Source organism: Vulpes lagopus, chromosome 17, assembly GCF_018345385.1.
Source record: "Vulpes lagopus strain Blue_001 chromosome 17, ASM1834538v1, whole genome shotgun sequence".
NCBI lineage: Eukaryota > Metazoa > Chordata > Mammalia > Carnivora > Canidae > Vulpes > Vulpes lagopus.
In genome coordinates this window covers 9,928,558-9,945,176 of record NC_054840.1, presented here as the reverse complement: position 1 = coordinate 9,945,176, position 16,619 = coordinate 9,928,558, and the positions used below count along the sequence as shown (strand labels likewise).

General features: G+C 34.9%; 1 protein-coding gene across 2 annotated transcripts in view; it reads right to left on the bottom strand.

Annotated features, from left to right (window-relative positions):
* Positions 1 to 16,619, bottom strand: part of ZBBX (zinc finger B-box domain containing) — a 107,237-nt gene that overhangs the window by 9,949 nt on the left and 80,669 nt on the right. Inside the window, exons 15-18 of one of the 2 annotated variants that reach the window (XM_041731940.1) lie at positions 15,305 to 15,606; positions 11,373 to 11,526; positions 10,481 to 10,597; positions 3,901 to 4,158 (exon numbers count right to left, since the gene is read on the bottom strand). In XM_041731940.1, the coding sequence (XP_041587874.1) occupies positions 3,901 to 4,158; positions 10,481 to 10,597; positions 11,373 to 11,526; positions 15,305 to 15,606 (831 nt within the window). The remainder of the gene's footprint in view (positions 1 to 3,900; positions 4,159 to 10,480; positions 10,598 to 11,372; positions 11,527 to 15,304; positions 15,607 to 16,619) is intronic. The other variant, XM_041731941.1, reaches the window with a different exon arrangement.

Sequence of the window (16,619 nt, the reverse complement as noted above, 5' to 3'; positions counted from 1 at the left end):
CAGAAACCAGGTACTACAGTTGGCCCGCTAGGGCTGACCCAACAAGCCCCGGGCCCTAGCTTAGAATAGTATCCATTTCTTCAAGACAACCCCAGCATGGTACACCCTGGGCCAATCCCACTCATGGGTACAGAAGGAATGCACCTCAACATAAAAAGACATATGACAAATGTAAAGCTAATATTATACTCAATTATGAAAAGCTGAAAACCTTTCCTCTAAGATCAGGGAGAGGATGCTTACTTTCACCACTTTTATTGAACTTCCATGTTTTGTTCAATATATCCAATATCAGAAGTCCTAGCCACAGCAATTAGGCAAGAAAAATGGAAAAAATGGCACCAAAATTGGAAAGAAAGAAGTAAAATCATCAGTATTTGCAGAAGGCATAACATTGTATACAGAAAAACCAAGACTCCACCAGAAAACTGTAAGAACTAATAAATGGATTCAGTAAAGTCACAGGATACAAAATTAACATACAGAAATCAGTTGCATTTCTATACACTACTAATAAGGTATCACAAAGAGAAATCAAGAAAACAGTCCAATTTACAACTGCATCAAAAAGAATAAAATATCTAGAAATAAATTTAAGGAGGTGAAAGACCTATGCTCTAGAAACTATAAAATACTGATGTAAGAAATAGAAAACAACATAAATAAATGGAAATATACAATGCACTCCTGGATTGGAAGAATAAATATTGTTATCATGTCCATTCTTCCCAAAGCAATCCAAAGATCCATTGCAAATTCCATCTAATACCAATGGCATATTTTACAAAGCCAGACCAAAGAATCCTAAAATTTGTATGGAACCAGAAAAGATCCCAGAGAGTCTCTTCAATAAACGGTGCTGGGAAAACTGACAGCTACATACAGAAGAATGAAATTATACCACTGTCTTATACCAGAAATAAAAATGAGAGACTCCTAACTCTGAGAAATGAACTAGGGGTGGTGGAAGGGGAGGTGGGCAGGGGGTGGAGGGTGACTGGGTGATGGGCACTGAGGGGGGCACCTCATGGGATGAGCACTGGGTGTTATTCTACATGTTGGCAAATTGAACACCAATAAAAAATAAATTTATTAAAAAAATAAAATAAACCAGATTTAAGAAATAAAAAAATATCAATAAATATAAAAATATCTTTAAAAAATAAGTTCAAAACGGGTTAAAGACCTGAGTATCCACCAATATATGAATGGATAAAGATATGAGATATACAGACACATACAGACACACACACACACATCAGAATATTACTGAGCCATTTTAAAAAAGAATGAAATCTTGCCATTTGTAAAAACATGGATGGACCTAGAGAATATTATGCTGAGTAAATAAGTGAGCGAAAAACAACACAGTATAATTTCACTTATATGTGGAATCTTAAAAAATGAACAAATAAACACATAAAACAGAAACAGTTTCATAGATATAGGAAACAAACTGTTGGTTACCAGAGTGGGAAGGAATGGGGGGGGGGGGGGTAATGAGCAAAACAAGTGAAGGGGTTTAAGAGATACAAACTTCCAGTTATAAAATAAATAAGTCATGGGGATATAATGTACTGCATAAGGGATGTAGTCAATAATATTGTGATAACTATGTGTGGTGACACATGGTAAGTAGACTTACCATGGGGATTATTTCATAACGTATAAACATACTAATCACTCTTACATACACCTAAAATTAATAGGATATCATATGTCAATTATACTTCAGTGAAAAAATAATTAAAGAGTAAAAACTAATCTCAAAGATCAAACAATAGCATGTCAGACATGAAAATTTTTTTTCAATGGTCACCTGTTCCTGGATTGGATTCTGTACCAAAAGAAATCCCAATTATAATAACACTTTTGAGACAAATTTTAAAAATTAGATATGCACTGTGGATTAGAGAATCACATTGTATCAATGTTAAATTTCCTGATTTCGATTACTGTATTACGATCCTTGAGAGAATGGCCTTGTTCCTGGGTAATACACACTGAACTATTTGTTTGATCAAGAGTCATAATGTTTATAACTTCCTCTCAAATGGTTCACAAGAAGAGCAGTGTGTGTGTGTGTGTGTGTGTGTGTGTGTGTGTGTGTGTGTGTTAATACCCCAGCAGGGAAAAGACAAACAGGTAGTGAACTGGGCAAAGAGTATACAGGAGTTCCTTGTACTTTCTTACATTATTGTAAATTTTCTATAAATTTGAAATATAGCAAGTAAAAATTTACCCCCCAAAATCAAAGCAATATGTTTAGAGAGCTAATCTATTAATTCAATCAATTATTTACGAAATCAATCAATAAAGAATGGACTATAACTATAGCTGGAAATTAAACTTACAACACAGAACACAAGCTTAAGATAAAGTAGCAAATGCAAGAGAAAATAAAATCTGGTCAAAATAGTTGAAGAAAATATAAGTAAATACATTGTACAAAGAAGATCCAACATAGACAAAATAGGTTTGTCAGCAGGAGAAAGCCAAATGGAACAGAAAAGCAATTCAAACATACAACAGCAGAAAATTTCTCTGAAAATAAGGAGCGATTTATTCTAGACAGAAAGAAAGCCGTGCACTTTAAGAAATGCTGAATTATTGATATTGAAACACATTCTTGGTCCCGTTATTGAATTTCAAAGATTATGAAAAAAATTCTTCAAATACCTAGTCAGGAAAGAAGCCTGTCACATGCAAGAGAGAGTGAAGTAAAAAAAAAAAAAATTAAAAAAATAAATCATGGTGACCTCAGACTACTTTATTTATATCAGACCCCAAAAAGCAAAGAATCAGTATGTACAAGGCTTACAAGTAGAATGACCCCAGGAAATTACCCTCATCTGATTTGCCTTTGAAATATAAAGGAAGCATGCATTCTCAAACATGGAAGAACTCAAGCAATAGAGGCACCCATGAGCGCTACCTGGGGAGAAAACTATTCGACAATTAAATTTAACCAAGCAAAAGTTAAAAGGAAAAACTGTGCTAAAGTATTAACTAGCATCAAAACTCAGAGACAGAAGACAGTGGAGAAATCTCTACTAAGTGAAGAGGAAAAAAAAAAAAAATGTGATCCACTAAATTAATCTAGCTAACTTGCCAATCAACTATAAAGATGAAACAGGCATTCTCAAGAATTCCACAATCAGCTGGCCGCTATCAAATGCATGAACAACTTTCTGATGAAAATTAAGAGGACTGGTTCCTCTGAGGTCTGTTACTGAACCAGACCCTTGTATGGTCAAGGATATGGTTATGATTTGCTAGATTGCAACCACTGAGGTTTAGGAAAGTGAATGCATAAGCATAATTGTCCTTAAACTAGTCTGCCAACCAGCAGCATTGACATCAACTGGGTACTTGTCAGATGCGCAGAATCCTGGGCCCCACCCCAGAATCTGCATTTTAACAAGATTCCCAGGGCATTTGTATACACACATTGAAACTTGACAAATACTGCTTTAAAAGTCTAACAGCTCAATTCCCCAAAAAAGATGTCGGGCACTGGCTTACATAAAGCTACAGAGATTAGCCACTCAGCAGGTTTGTAAAAAGGAGAAAACAATTAATTTTTGTCCATGTGACATTCCTTATGATACATTAACTGTGTATTATGTAGGCTATGGGGGTCATCTCTATTGTGGACATCCATATATTTATTATTATTATTATTATTATTATTATTATTATTATTAATTTTCATACATTTTATAACATCCTCAGGGTGAGGTCAGAGGACATCCAAGGAAACAATTACAAAGTTGGTGGTTAAATAAGGGAAAGGAAAGTCTTGTTTTCTTGGAGTGTGACATGAAAAATCAAGCAGAAGGCAGAGTTATCACTGTCTATAGTAAAAAAAAAAAAAAAAAAAAAAAAAAGTAGCATTACCTGCAAGATTTCTCAGCATACTTAATTCTTTTTCCAAACTTTCTAAAGCTTGCTGATCAGCAGTGCCATCTAAGAAAGGCTCGTTGTGGTCAGTAATATCAATATATTCAATTTCTGAAATTTCAGAAGCAGCTCTAGATAATGATCGAGCAGCTGCACTTCTTGATCGAGGATGGGAGGAGACAAGGCAGCTGGAACTTTTTTTAACAGAGCTGGAAAGGGGTAAATTTGCTGTTGAAGGTCTCTGTGGTATCTGGCCTAAAATGAAAAATAAACAATTTTTAAATCAACTTATTTTAAAAAATTGTGAATGAATGCTTAAAGATACAAAATACTAGCCCCCTAAACCTAGAGCAGTTAACGTCGTGCAACAGAGTTTAAGAGAAAGTAGATTTCAGATTATCATGCATTCTGGTTTACCACAACATTTTAATCTCAAATTACATTCCCTATACCACAAAGGACACTTCCAGGTTATTTTTTTCCTACATTCTACATTTCTACATTCAGAAAAAGACAAGCTAATTTTAATATTAACTAAAGCAAAACAACTGTAAACCAAGTTAATTCCAGAACAATTCAATGTCTAAGCTTTATTCCCCCAATGTCCAATCTTATAATCTATTCCCTAACCATCCCAAACTGTGTTGTGTTTCTTAAATTCTAGGATAACTGTATGGTGCCACTTCCTAGTGAATTTTATTTGATGCTGTATAGCATTCTTCTATTAAAACAAATATGAAGACAAAATACTAGTATGCACAATCTTTTAGAAAAACACAGGCTTTGAAAAAATTGAGATTATATTTATAGTTTTCCCAAATATGAGTTCACTTTCTGCTGCTTTATTAGGGCACTTCAGTGGAAAAGTTCCAGAAACATAGACCTAACTCAGGTTATTACTTTGTTACATAAAGACAGCCACAACTTTGTCTTGGCCTATTTCAAGGTTGATTTAGTTGGTTTCTTCAACATGTGTGTTTTTTTCATAGTAGGAAAAAAAAATCCCTTCAAATCTTACACTAACACAAAATAACTATATCTATCTATCTATCTATCTATCTATCTATCTATCTATCTATCTATCATCTATCTATCATCTATCTATCATCTATCTATCTATCTATCTATCTATCTATCTATCATCTATCTATCTATCTATCTATCTATCTATGGATACATATATCTATCTTTTGGTACTGCTCACAAGATTCTTTAATGAAGGCCAAGGGAATATTCAAAGCACAAAATTAGAAATTCATAGTGCAGGTATATTTTATTATTTACTAAATTATTCTTCTGTTTTAGATAAATATATTTATATTAAATATAAATAATTTATAAGATAATCTCGTATTCCCTTAACACAAATTGGCTTTGTGCAAAATATTGGATACATTAAAGAAGTGCTATTTTTGATATCATGAAAATCATAATTTGAACATACGCCATTATAATATTATGCCCAACCAACTCGAAGGAAACTGTGAGATTCAGTAAAGTAACTACAGGTAGTTGTCTTGTATTAGACATTTAATGACTACTGGGTTTGTCCTTTTTTTCAACTTAAAAATCTACTTTGATTGTAACTAGTACCCTAAGAAACATCCTAATGCAGTATGTAATTATTTAAGCAATTAAAACTGACTAAGGTAAGTCCCAAGGGCACCAGTTTTAATGAACATTTCAGAAATCAATTTTGAAAACATTTTTTGTTGGAATGAAATTATGAATAAATTAAAATAAGATTCTGACCCTTTTGTCTATGTGCACAGAGACAATTAGAAAGAAAAATTATTGACAAAAATGTGTCTATGTTTTAGGACATATAAATGTAAATATTCCTATGGATTTCTTTAATGACTCGAATTTGGAAATAATTCCCCCCCTTTACCTGTAATACACAAAAGTACATCAGATATAAAATACTCAAATACATAAAAATACATAATACACAAAAAAGCAACCTTGCCATTCCTACATAGTAAGGCTGTGGTCGGAACAGCCATCGTGGAAGCACGGGTCAAGGAGTCTAATAGAAATTCGACTGTATGAATGGAAACTTCTGTATCTATGTAGAAAATGATACCCTCCCATTTCTATTGTGCTATGTCCCAGCGAAGTAAAACTCCGAGTAATGCAGAACTCTGATTAAAATAAAACAAGTGGAAGGTGTTATGAGGAAGAACTGGACGTCTGCCAACACAGGCAAATATGAGTTGAGAAAAATTTAACATAATATAGATGCCCTTCAGAAGATTCAGAAAAGCAAAAACACTTGTCAAACTCTTGTGACAACATCTGTTTGCCACAGTATTAGAGGTTAATTGATCCCAACTGAGAAAAAAAAAAAAAAAGTATACTTGGGGGTGGGGCAGATGTATGCTCAGCACGCAGCAAACAGATAGACCATCTTTTTTATTGGAGATATATGTAAAGTGTAATTTAAAGTACCTAAAACATAGAAAGAGACAGAAGATGCTTCAATCTGGTCCTTCATCTTATTTATTTATTTAGTTTATTTAGGTGAATATATCATTCTCTCTATAAGCTAATTAATGTAGAAACTCATTAATGTTATTGGTGGGGTTAAGATGTGAAACACCGCTAAGACTGACACTAATGAAGAATTCCATGATCAAAGGGAGCATTTCATAATTTTTTAAAAGTCCAGTTTGTAAGATTATGAGCATAAGAAATTCCTTTTGGGGTAACTTGTGCCACTACTGGCGGTGTAATCTTAGGAAATTACAGATTAGCTTTGACCATAGTTATACTCTAAAAATAACTAAAGAAATTATCCTTGGTATTAGCTAAAAAATATATGCCTTATGACTACTGAGACCATATCAGATATTGGTAAGATAAAAGAGAAGGGCACTTTCTGCTTTATTAGTGGGTGTAAGAATGCTGACAAGGATATGAAAGTATGAATCACTCACTGAATAGTACTTAGTACAATAATTTTTATTGCTGGTCTACATAAAAACATTAGAACTGGATGAAACATCAGTAGAGCAACATGCTTTTTGCACAATGTTTCAATAACAAGTAACATCTGATCAAAGGAGCCACTATTTTATTCCTGAATAAAGGTTGCAAAACATCATTGTCTTTTGAGATTCTTGTTCTACTTTGTAAATTACTAAGCATTTATACATAAAAAATAAAAATGTATTTTCTAAGTGTTCTGAAGATACATATGAACATTTTATTCAGCAGCATAGGGTTAGTAGAAAGGCGGCTAAAGTGGGAAGTACTCCACCAGATTAGAAATCACCCTGTGACCTGAGGCATTCATATTCATATTTCACCTACAAAATTTAGGAGTAATTTAGGAGTTGAACAGATTAGTATCTTAAATCCCTTCCAACTCTGAGAGCTTATGAATTGAAATACCCAATCCAATTAGATTATAAAATCATTTGTCAAATTCTAAAACTCTCAGGCACTGTGTCAGGATCAGGGTACTCAAAAGTGAATGGGACATGGCCCCTTCCCTCAATGTACTCCAAACTAAACCACAGTCCTGCTCTCCTGCTTCACTCCTTTAGACATGCTTGCTAGGGGCTGACAAGATGCCAGGCTATGTTCCATCACTGAGGACACAACAAAGAAGAGGACAGGCTAGGTCCTTGCTTTCTTTCCAACCAAGTGTAGGATGAGCAGAAAATAAACAAGTAAAATAATATCATCTAGTAATAGGTTATAGGAGAGGGACAAAAAAAAAGGTAAATGTGATTAGGGGGTCTCAAGAGGCTGGCACTAGGTAGGGTGGTTTCAGAAGGCCTCTAAGGAGGTAGCAGTTGGGCTGAGATGGATAAATTGGAAAGAATCAATCATATGAAAAGGGTATGAAGAGGGAGAAAGAGGCTACAGACCATCCCAGGATAGATGGAAGAGCAAATTCTAAAGGTAACAAGCAAAAGAGAGTGCGTGGCCTGTGCAAGCACAAAAAAAAAAAAAAAAAAAAAAAGAAGCCAGCATAGCTGCACTCTGGGAGAGGATGCAGTTGGGCCAGGCCAGGCCAACTCAGTACTGCTGTGTGATGTCTGGTAAGAAACATTTTTTTTCTGCCTTCTATAAGAAGCTATAAAATGCTTTTAAGCAGGAGATTGATAAGATGCAATTTATGTTTTAAGTTTACAGAAAATATGATTAGTTCCCTGTGAACTATACACGATTTTATGACTCTAGAAACAATTCACCCACTGACTATGAACAGTAGGATTTGATGGAAATCGGTTATAGAAACTTGTTTTCAGAAAAGGCAAAAAGTGAAACTGAGAGACAAATGAGAGATGATGGACAAGTGGCTTGGGCTCATCTTGGGCAATAAAGGTAGAGGTGGTCAGATTTGGGATCAATATTCGAGCTGAGATCAGCAGGCTCCAGGGATGACTTGGCTGCAGTGGCTAAGAAAGAGGCAAGATGGATCCTGGTTTAAAGACTTACCGATGTTTGCATGGTTGTGCACAGATAGGAAGACAGGGGGGGTGAGCAGGAGGTTTGGGCAGGGGTTGGGGACAATCAATGGGCTTCCTGCTACACACACAGCTGCATTTCATAGCTATTGTGTTTTTACAGTCACAAACTTAAAAATCTTACTGAAGAATTCCTTTAGATATTAGCATCAGTTCAGAATATTAGATTTTGGTAACTTGATGCATAGTCAGAAAATTGTTATTTTTATTTCAGGCTATGGCTTCTGTTCAGAAAGTCATTTCCCTCTGCCCCTAACTGGTAAATCATATTAATTCTTTAAGACCCAGCTGAAATGTCACTTGGCTCTAACACCTTGGTGATCTACACTTTTCATTGGCAAAGCAATCACTTTACCGTCTCCGTTTCTAAAAAAGACTCCACATGTACCTACCTCTATTATAACTGATCACATGTGCTACTATTGTCAGTCACCAAAAGTATGTTACTCACAGTCCTTTCATAGAATGCTTACTTTATTTGGAGTAATTTATGTGTTTACGTATCTATACAGCAGTTTTCCCTAGGTATGATTTTTGGACGGTCTACAGCAGCATAACATGAAATTATTGATAAAATAAATGCAAATTCCTAGACCCTATCTCAGCTTTAATAAATAGGAATCTTAAGAGTGAGGTAGAGAAATTCCCATTACAACAGGTTTCCCACGTGAATACGGTCATACAAAGGTTTGAAAACCTTTATACCAGACTAAGCTCTTGGAATACGTGGACGAGGGTTTATTTTGTATCACCAGTGTCTGGCGGTGCCTGGCCTACAGTAGATGTTCCTACACATGTTTTTCATAGTAAATTATTGATTTCAACTGGTCACTCCAAATTGATTCTTAAAAGCATTTGGCTCCTTATTCATAAATATCTGTCTCAGTAACAAATTTCTCATAGCATGCATAGGAATTTGTTTTCAGCAATATATGGTAACTTAAAACAGTTCTCAGAAGGAAGCAACCAGGAGTTTGAAGCTGCTTGAGACTTTGATGTAAGAATAGGTACCTAACTATAGAGCCAAAAAACACTGATCATAAAAGGATGGTTTTTACACTAAAAAGGCATTCTAAATCTGACAGATTCTCAACATAAATGCATATGAAAGGGATCTCAGCTAGCCAAGGAGTTTTAATCATAGGATTTAGAGCAAGAGAGACATATAAATTTTGCACATTTGGATAAACCATAGGTAATTAAATCTCTGGCTTACAGATAGCCCTCAGATGAAGGCAAATAACCCCTTTTGGTAAGTGTTCCTCCTAAACCTGTGAGCTTCCGGAGATCAGGGAACATGACTTATGCAACTGTTTTCCTTCGGAACCCCAGCATCATGCCGACATACTCAACACATGTCTGTTGAACTGCCTTAATTCATCAATCATCTACAGCAACTTCCCGTGAAATTCAGCATAAAGGAAATATACTGTAGCAAGTGTTAGTGGATAATAATAATAATGACCTAAAATAAAACTACTGGTTTTAACGATGTCAAAATCCTCTGCTTAATCTCTCTAGGAAAATACTACAGTGAGATTCAACATGTCAAAAGACTTAACCTATAGACAATCTTATTTTGGTTAGAGAATGGAGTTAATGAATTTAAATGGAGATTTTAGGGTTAATGCAATTGGCACTGGATGTAGAACAGAGGTGTCTCAACCATGGCTACAAGCAGCAATCCTAACCTAAACCATTCCTTCCACAAATGGCTATGTCTGATCACAATTTGAACCAAGTGGATGACATGAAAAATCTAGTACAAATACACTGTTTCCTGAGAGTGTAATAAAACGATCTTTTATAAGATCGTTTAAAATATATACCATACCCTGAGCTACATTTAAAAAAAAAAAAAAACTTTCACTAATACAATGTTGTAAAAATAACTAAGACTTAACTCATGTTTTTGAGAAAAATATGACTAAACTTGGTTTTGGAGAAAAATGTCAGGTAACCTGTTAAAATCTGAGAAAGTTCATATTATGAAACGGCAAAAACTAATTTTCAGGTACCTAGTAAACTGCTCAGAGACAAACTAAAAAACACAGTGAGTCATCTGTACGGCACTGTGGCCTTTCAGCTGATCTTACCCATCTTCTGCTCTGTTCTACTCATTGATGGGTTCTGGGCACTCTGCAGAACACCCAAGGCAACTGCATTATCAGCAAATGCACTTACGCTATGGTCTGGCATCCACTCTCCATCTCCTGAAATGGAAAAATGGTAAACTAATTTAAACCTTAAAAAGGAGAGAAATCCATGTTATTGCTTTATTTATTGTCTTACTGGATAATGTTTAGCTAGATAAGGACCACTTATAATGGTGAGGCTTATATATTACAAAAGACAAAAATCTCATGATTATACGTAAGAAAAGCATTAGATTTGCATAGCATGATAAAAAGAAATAAGTAAACTCTGAATTGCAAAGATATTACGGCACACATCTGAATAAAAACAAATATTTTTTTCAAATATATAATATAACACAAAGTATAATAGTTTGTACGTGAATAAACACATCTGAATACACAGGAGTCCTGAGAATATAGGTGACAGCATGACCTAACTTTCAGAAGGAAATTACAGCTATATCTCAATAATCTCACAGATCCTGAGAATCTGAGATTTGCTTTTAAGATGGTATTTAAGAATCATCATGCGCTACTTACCAGTTAATTAAGTGATTCAAAGAATTTCTGCCACAATTTAGTAAAGGCTACATTTCTAAATTCTAAAAATAATCTCGCCTCAGTCTCATTACAGTTATGTTCTCTCACATTCTGAGAGTGGCCTCAAATATAAATATATGGCAACTCACACAGGGTTAATAATTTCAGCTGGAGAAGAAGAAAAAGACTTTATTCATTGAACAGAATTCCCCAGTATTTCCTAAAATGAGAGGATGAACTGTTTAAAAAAAAAATGCCAGAAAATTGTTAGGTTGGTTCACAAGCCATCTGATTTTGTGTCTGAATTTACCTGCAATTGTAATCCTAGTACTGGAATAGCTGCATCCTAAGCTATGAGAAGGAAGTAAGTTGAGTCTTTCATTGTTATCAAAAACAAAGAATCTTTCAAGTCCTTGATATTGTTCAGTTATAGGCTTACTTCTGAGGGCTATTTCTTGTAACAACTAGGAAACAAAATATTCAACAAAATTAAGTTTATCTCATCAAAACGAAGCAGCACATTCATTCATTGAGCACCTATTATGTTCTTGGCACTAATTCTGCCCTCGTCAAATTTAGGTTCTAATGGCGAAGACATAGACGATAATGCAACACTTATGTATAGTAAGATTAGAAAAATATATAAACTGCAGTTATAGTAATTATCCAAAAGTTGCCATTGATTCGAGGAGGACGGAAGTTCACCAAACAAGTTCTCCTTCCTCTCTTCTTTTATTTTCTTCCCTTCAGTGTCTTTGCATATGAGTTACTCTGGAAAACAGAGTCTCCCTTATGTGCTGCGCTTTTGAATTAGTACCTTTGCCGATACATAAACTAATTTCAAAGATGAAAACAGAATACCAAGGAGAATAAATGTGGTCATAGACAAAACCCAAGTTAACAAAATACTCATCATGAAGCAAATATACATGTAATAAATTGAGGCAAGAGCAAACTATGCGATTTGAGAAGTTCATAATGATTAGAAACTAGCAGGACTAGGTTCTGGCTGACTTCAAGGCTAGGTTTATACCCCCACCCTCTGAATTCATTTTGCCATATGCTTTCATCCTAGGAAAGAATATTAATGGGATTAAAACATACATGAGTCTAGGAAGAAAGAACCAGATTAGAGATTCAGAAGTGAGAGCTCTAGATGGGCTTAACACATAATCAGAGTGCTCTCAGCATTTAACAGTTCCCTAATGGATTGAATATACCCAAATGCAGTCTGTTTCAAGTCACTAAATAAACAACACAAAAATTATTATAACTCAATTCAAATTTATGTCATATAAATGATAAAATGTTACAAAATAAATCTAGTGACCAATAAAGCACCTCCTTCAAAGACAAGTCCAAGTTGGCTCTACTCAGGGCATCTTCACTGGCTGTGCCAGACACTGATTATCAATTTACAGCACCTCCTCAGTTCTAGTGAAGCTCTTATGTGGATTAGACAACTGCAGATCTGGAACTTGCTTTTTGTTTGTTTGGGTTTTTTTTTTTTTGGTGTCAGTTGAGAGATAAGAACAAAGAAGGTGGGTTGGTTTGTTTCCCAAAGTTAACTGCTGGTGGTTTCAGATCCAAAATCAAGAGTCCCTAACTAGTCCATGGTCCTCCTGGCACCTGACCCTACCCCACTGCGGCTGCTCTACAGCTTGGTACTTAATTTCATAGTCTCCACTTTGATAAAGGACTCAGTTTCTGAAAACTGAAGTGTAAAATGAACTATTGTGCACTCAAGTGAAAGTCAAGTAATTCTACTGCTAAAAATTGCCCCTACTGCTTACTTCTAAATTTTCTACTGCAGCAAAATAGATTTTTAAGTAGTGTCTGCTCAAGGAATGACTTCCACTAGAACAGGAGGAGAATAAAGACAGTTCAGGTCTAGTCATCACGGATGAAAACAGAGTAGATTCTATAAAGCACCATTCTCTATGACATAACCACTTACCTTTTTTTTTTTTACAGTAGTAGTATAAGGAATCAAAATATGGTTAGTAGATTTGTAACATTTCAATTTTAATTATGAAATACTTTAGATATGTAGATATGTATTACATATAACATGACTTGATCACACAATTGAGTATCAATAATTTAAAATATTTGCTTCAGGGGGCCTGGTTGAACATCTGACTCTCGGTTTTGGCTCAGGTCATGATGTCATGGTGTAGCAGGATCAAGCCCTGTGTCGAGCTCCACGCTCAGTGTGGAGTGTGCTTCAGATTCTCTCTCCCTCTGCCTCTCCCCACCATATAAATAAAAATCTTTAAAAAAATATTTGCTTCAGATATCCATACCAAAAAAAATTAGTCTTTAGAGCTAATTTTATTATTGTACTGAAGTGGACATAGTCTACTCCAATGCATATTTTGATTATTAATATATCTAAATGTGTCCATAAAAAGTTATAATTGGCTTAAATATTTCCAAAAATACTGACCTATCTCTATGTGTCCTTTTACGTTTAAATTTTCACGTCATATTTTTGAGATGTATCCATATAAGTAAAAATAGTTCTATTTCAATCATTTTAGCTGCTAGATTGCCTTCCATTATGCAAATTACAGATTACATATCCGTGAGTTCTGGCCAAATGTTTTGTATTAGGTTACAGAAGAGAATATCTCCTCCTAGGGCACAGGTCAAGCAGGTTTGCACCCAGTATAAAAGAATTGGGGCCCATATGCTCAGAATTCTCCTCCCATAATACGACACTGAATGTGTAGGTTGTCACACAGCCTTCTTCATAATGCCATATGGAAATTGGAAAATTAGAGTTCTGTTTGCAGAAATTCATTCTGTGATTGTTTGCTTCACTGAGAGGAAGAAGAGTTCATCTGCAATGAGGCTTTATTTTTGAGATCTATTATCAGCTAAATTGTAAGAATGCCTTCTAGAAGGGATTGGATTTCTTCTGGAAGACACATTAAGGTATCAATAGATATGGATTAAAATTAATGTGAATTTGGGGCACCTGAGTGGCTCATTCGGTTAAGCATCTGCCTTTGGCTCGTCATGATCCCAGGGTCCCAGAATGGAGCCCCATTTCAGGCTCCCTCCTCAATGGGGAGCCTGCTTCTCCCTCTGCCTCTGCCTGCAGCTTCCCCTGCTTGTTCTCTCTCATTTTCTCTCTCTGTCAAATAAATGAATAAAATCTTAATATATGTGTGTGTGTGTGTGTGTGTGTGTGTGTGTGTGTGTGAATTTGTTTGCTTGGAGTTTCTAGGCAAGAAACGTGTATTTAAACTATAAACCTATGTTACATGAAAGCCCAAGTTTTCCATTTTTCAGGTAATATATTTTATTGAGCTGGCCCAGATCCTCTGCAGAAACCAGTTTCTCTTTATCTTGCTGTATCTGTGAATGTGTCTCCCAGGGTATTCCTTTAGTGACTGAGAGGACGTCTAGGGAACAAGTTTCTACAAAGGTCTCAGTTCCAATTTTGCACTTCAAAAAGGAAGAAGACCCATGACAAAGTGGGCACAAATCCAGTCCCCCAAGCAGAAGTAGTAGCGGCTCAAAATCCATTCTTCTATGTTTTTGGTCCCACCTTCACCTTAGGCATCAAGGAGATTCATTTTGAATGACTTTGAAGGGCTGCTAAAATATTTGACTTGCCTAATTTCCAAAAAAATGTATTAGGTAATCAAGATTACCTAAGATTTTTAATATATAGAACAGATATTCAAATATACTTTCAAAACTTGGCATTAATGCAACAATGAGCTACTTTACTTTTTCTCTAAGATGAAATGAAAACTATAACCTATCTCTTTATTAGCCATGTTTCTGAAGGAATTGCCTTTAAAACCTTATACTTACATTAAGCCACAAAGACTGGTTCTATCTACATATCTGCACTTATTTCATTTTAACCAGTGGCTATACAGTAAAAAGCTAGAAAGGATTTATTATATTAAATTATTCATAATAATAAATTTCATTTAGAAAAGTAACAGCTCTCTTACCATGGTACATGAGGTGGGCCTTAAAGTGTTATTTGTCACAGAAAACCGTTTGTTATAATGGCATTTACCATATTAGAATTTGTCCTGTAGGTCATTAACATTCTTTCCTATATGAGTCATTCTGCTACCATCTCATGATAATATAAAGTAGTACATTTTAACTTCAATAGGTAGTAATATTTAAGAATATATTATGTCAATATAAAATGTTTCTGTGACATTTCTTATAAAAATTTTAATATAATCAACATAATAAGAGATTTACCAGTGGTGACTCTGTAGTTTTAGAATCTTCAAAGTTTGGCCTCTCATGCAGATTGCTAAATTCCAAGGATTCTTTGATGTCCTCAGATAATTGCTCCTTAATGGAAGGTTTTTCTAAATCTATACTTGGCAAAGAATCCTTGCTCTCAAGTGATACACAGGAATCATCAGACTTTTGATTGCTTTTCATATCTATCGTTTTCTCCTTGAAATTTCTTTCAAAAAAGCTGCTTTCCCCTAACTTCTCAGTGGCAGGAGAATAAACATCAGGATCCACGATGGTGTCAAATTTTGCATTTGAAGCTCCTGGTGTTGAAAACAATCATTTACAAAAGTTAAATAAGTTGATAAAACTGTCAAATAAGCCAATACTTCCGTGGTGTAAACCTTTGTCAATAAGCACTATTTTATCAACATTTTTTTACTGAGATCTCAGTGTTAAAATACTTTTACTCTGCTTATGTTTTAAATGATAATCATGATTTACTGATGTATTCAGACCTTAATGAGTTAGACTAATGGAAGGAGGTAAGATTTTATTTTGTAATTAAATCTCAAAATTGATGCACATTTTTATTTCAGCCTGTGGGTCAATTCTCACTTTCCTACATTCTCTCCTGCTCAAGTTTTACAATGGCAATTTATGAAAAATAATGCAGAGAGAACCTTATTTCCACATTTTGCCTCTTTTTCTTAGCATGCCTAGTGATGAGGTGAGGGCAAGGGGAAATCTGCAGATGAAAGAACAGTACCAGTTAGGGGCACAGAAAATGTTTAAGCTGGGACACCTGCCTCTGGAAAGCCACAAAATGAGCAAGATTATATTAGTCACCACCTCATTATGTCTGCTTTAAATAAATGAGTTGCTTTAGATCATTGGTTTTCAACCTGGGTGCACAATGGAATCATCCGAAGGTACTCTTTAAAACTGTCAGTGGATGAGCCTGACCCAAACCAATTAAATCAGATGCTGGGAATGGGTTTCAAGCACTGTTTTTTTCCACCTCCCTCCACCAAGTTCTCCAGGTGATTATAATGTGCAGCCAGATTGTGAAATATTGGTCTAAATTTTGTGAAGAATAAAAATTCTTTAACAATTTTTGCACCATATTGCAATCATTTTAAATAAAAATATGTATATCATTATCCAGATTGAATACAGCTTCATATGATTATCCCTATGCTCTTTCCAATATAAATATCTTATCTCTATAAATAGATGATATAAAATGGTAAAGGCTATGACTAAAATACTCTCCAGTGATGTAAATTCTGCGTTGCTGCCCAAAGGACTTACTCGTTGCAATCAGATGTTT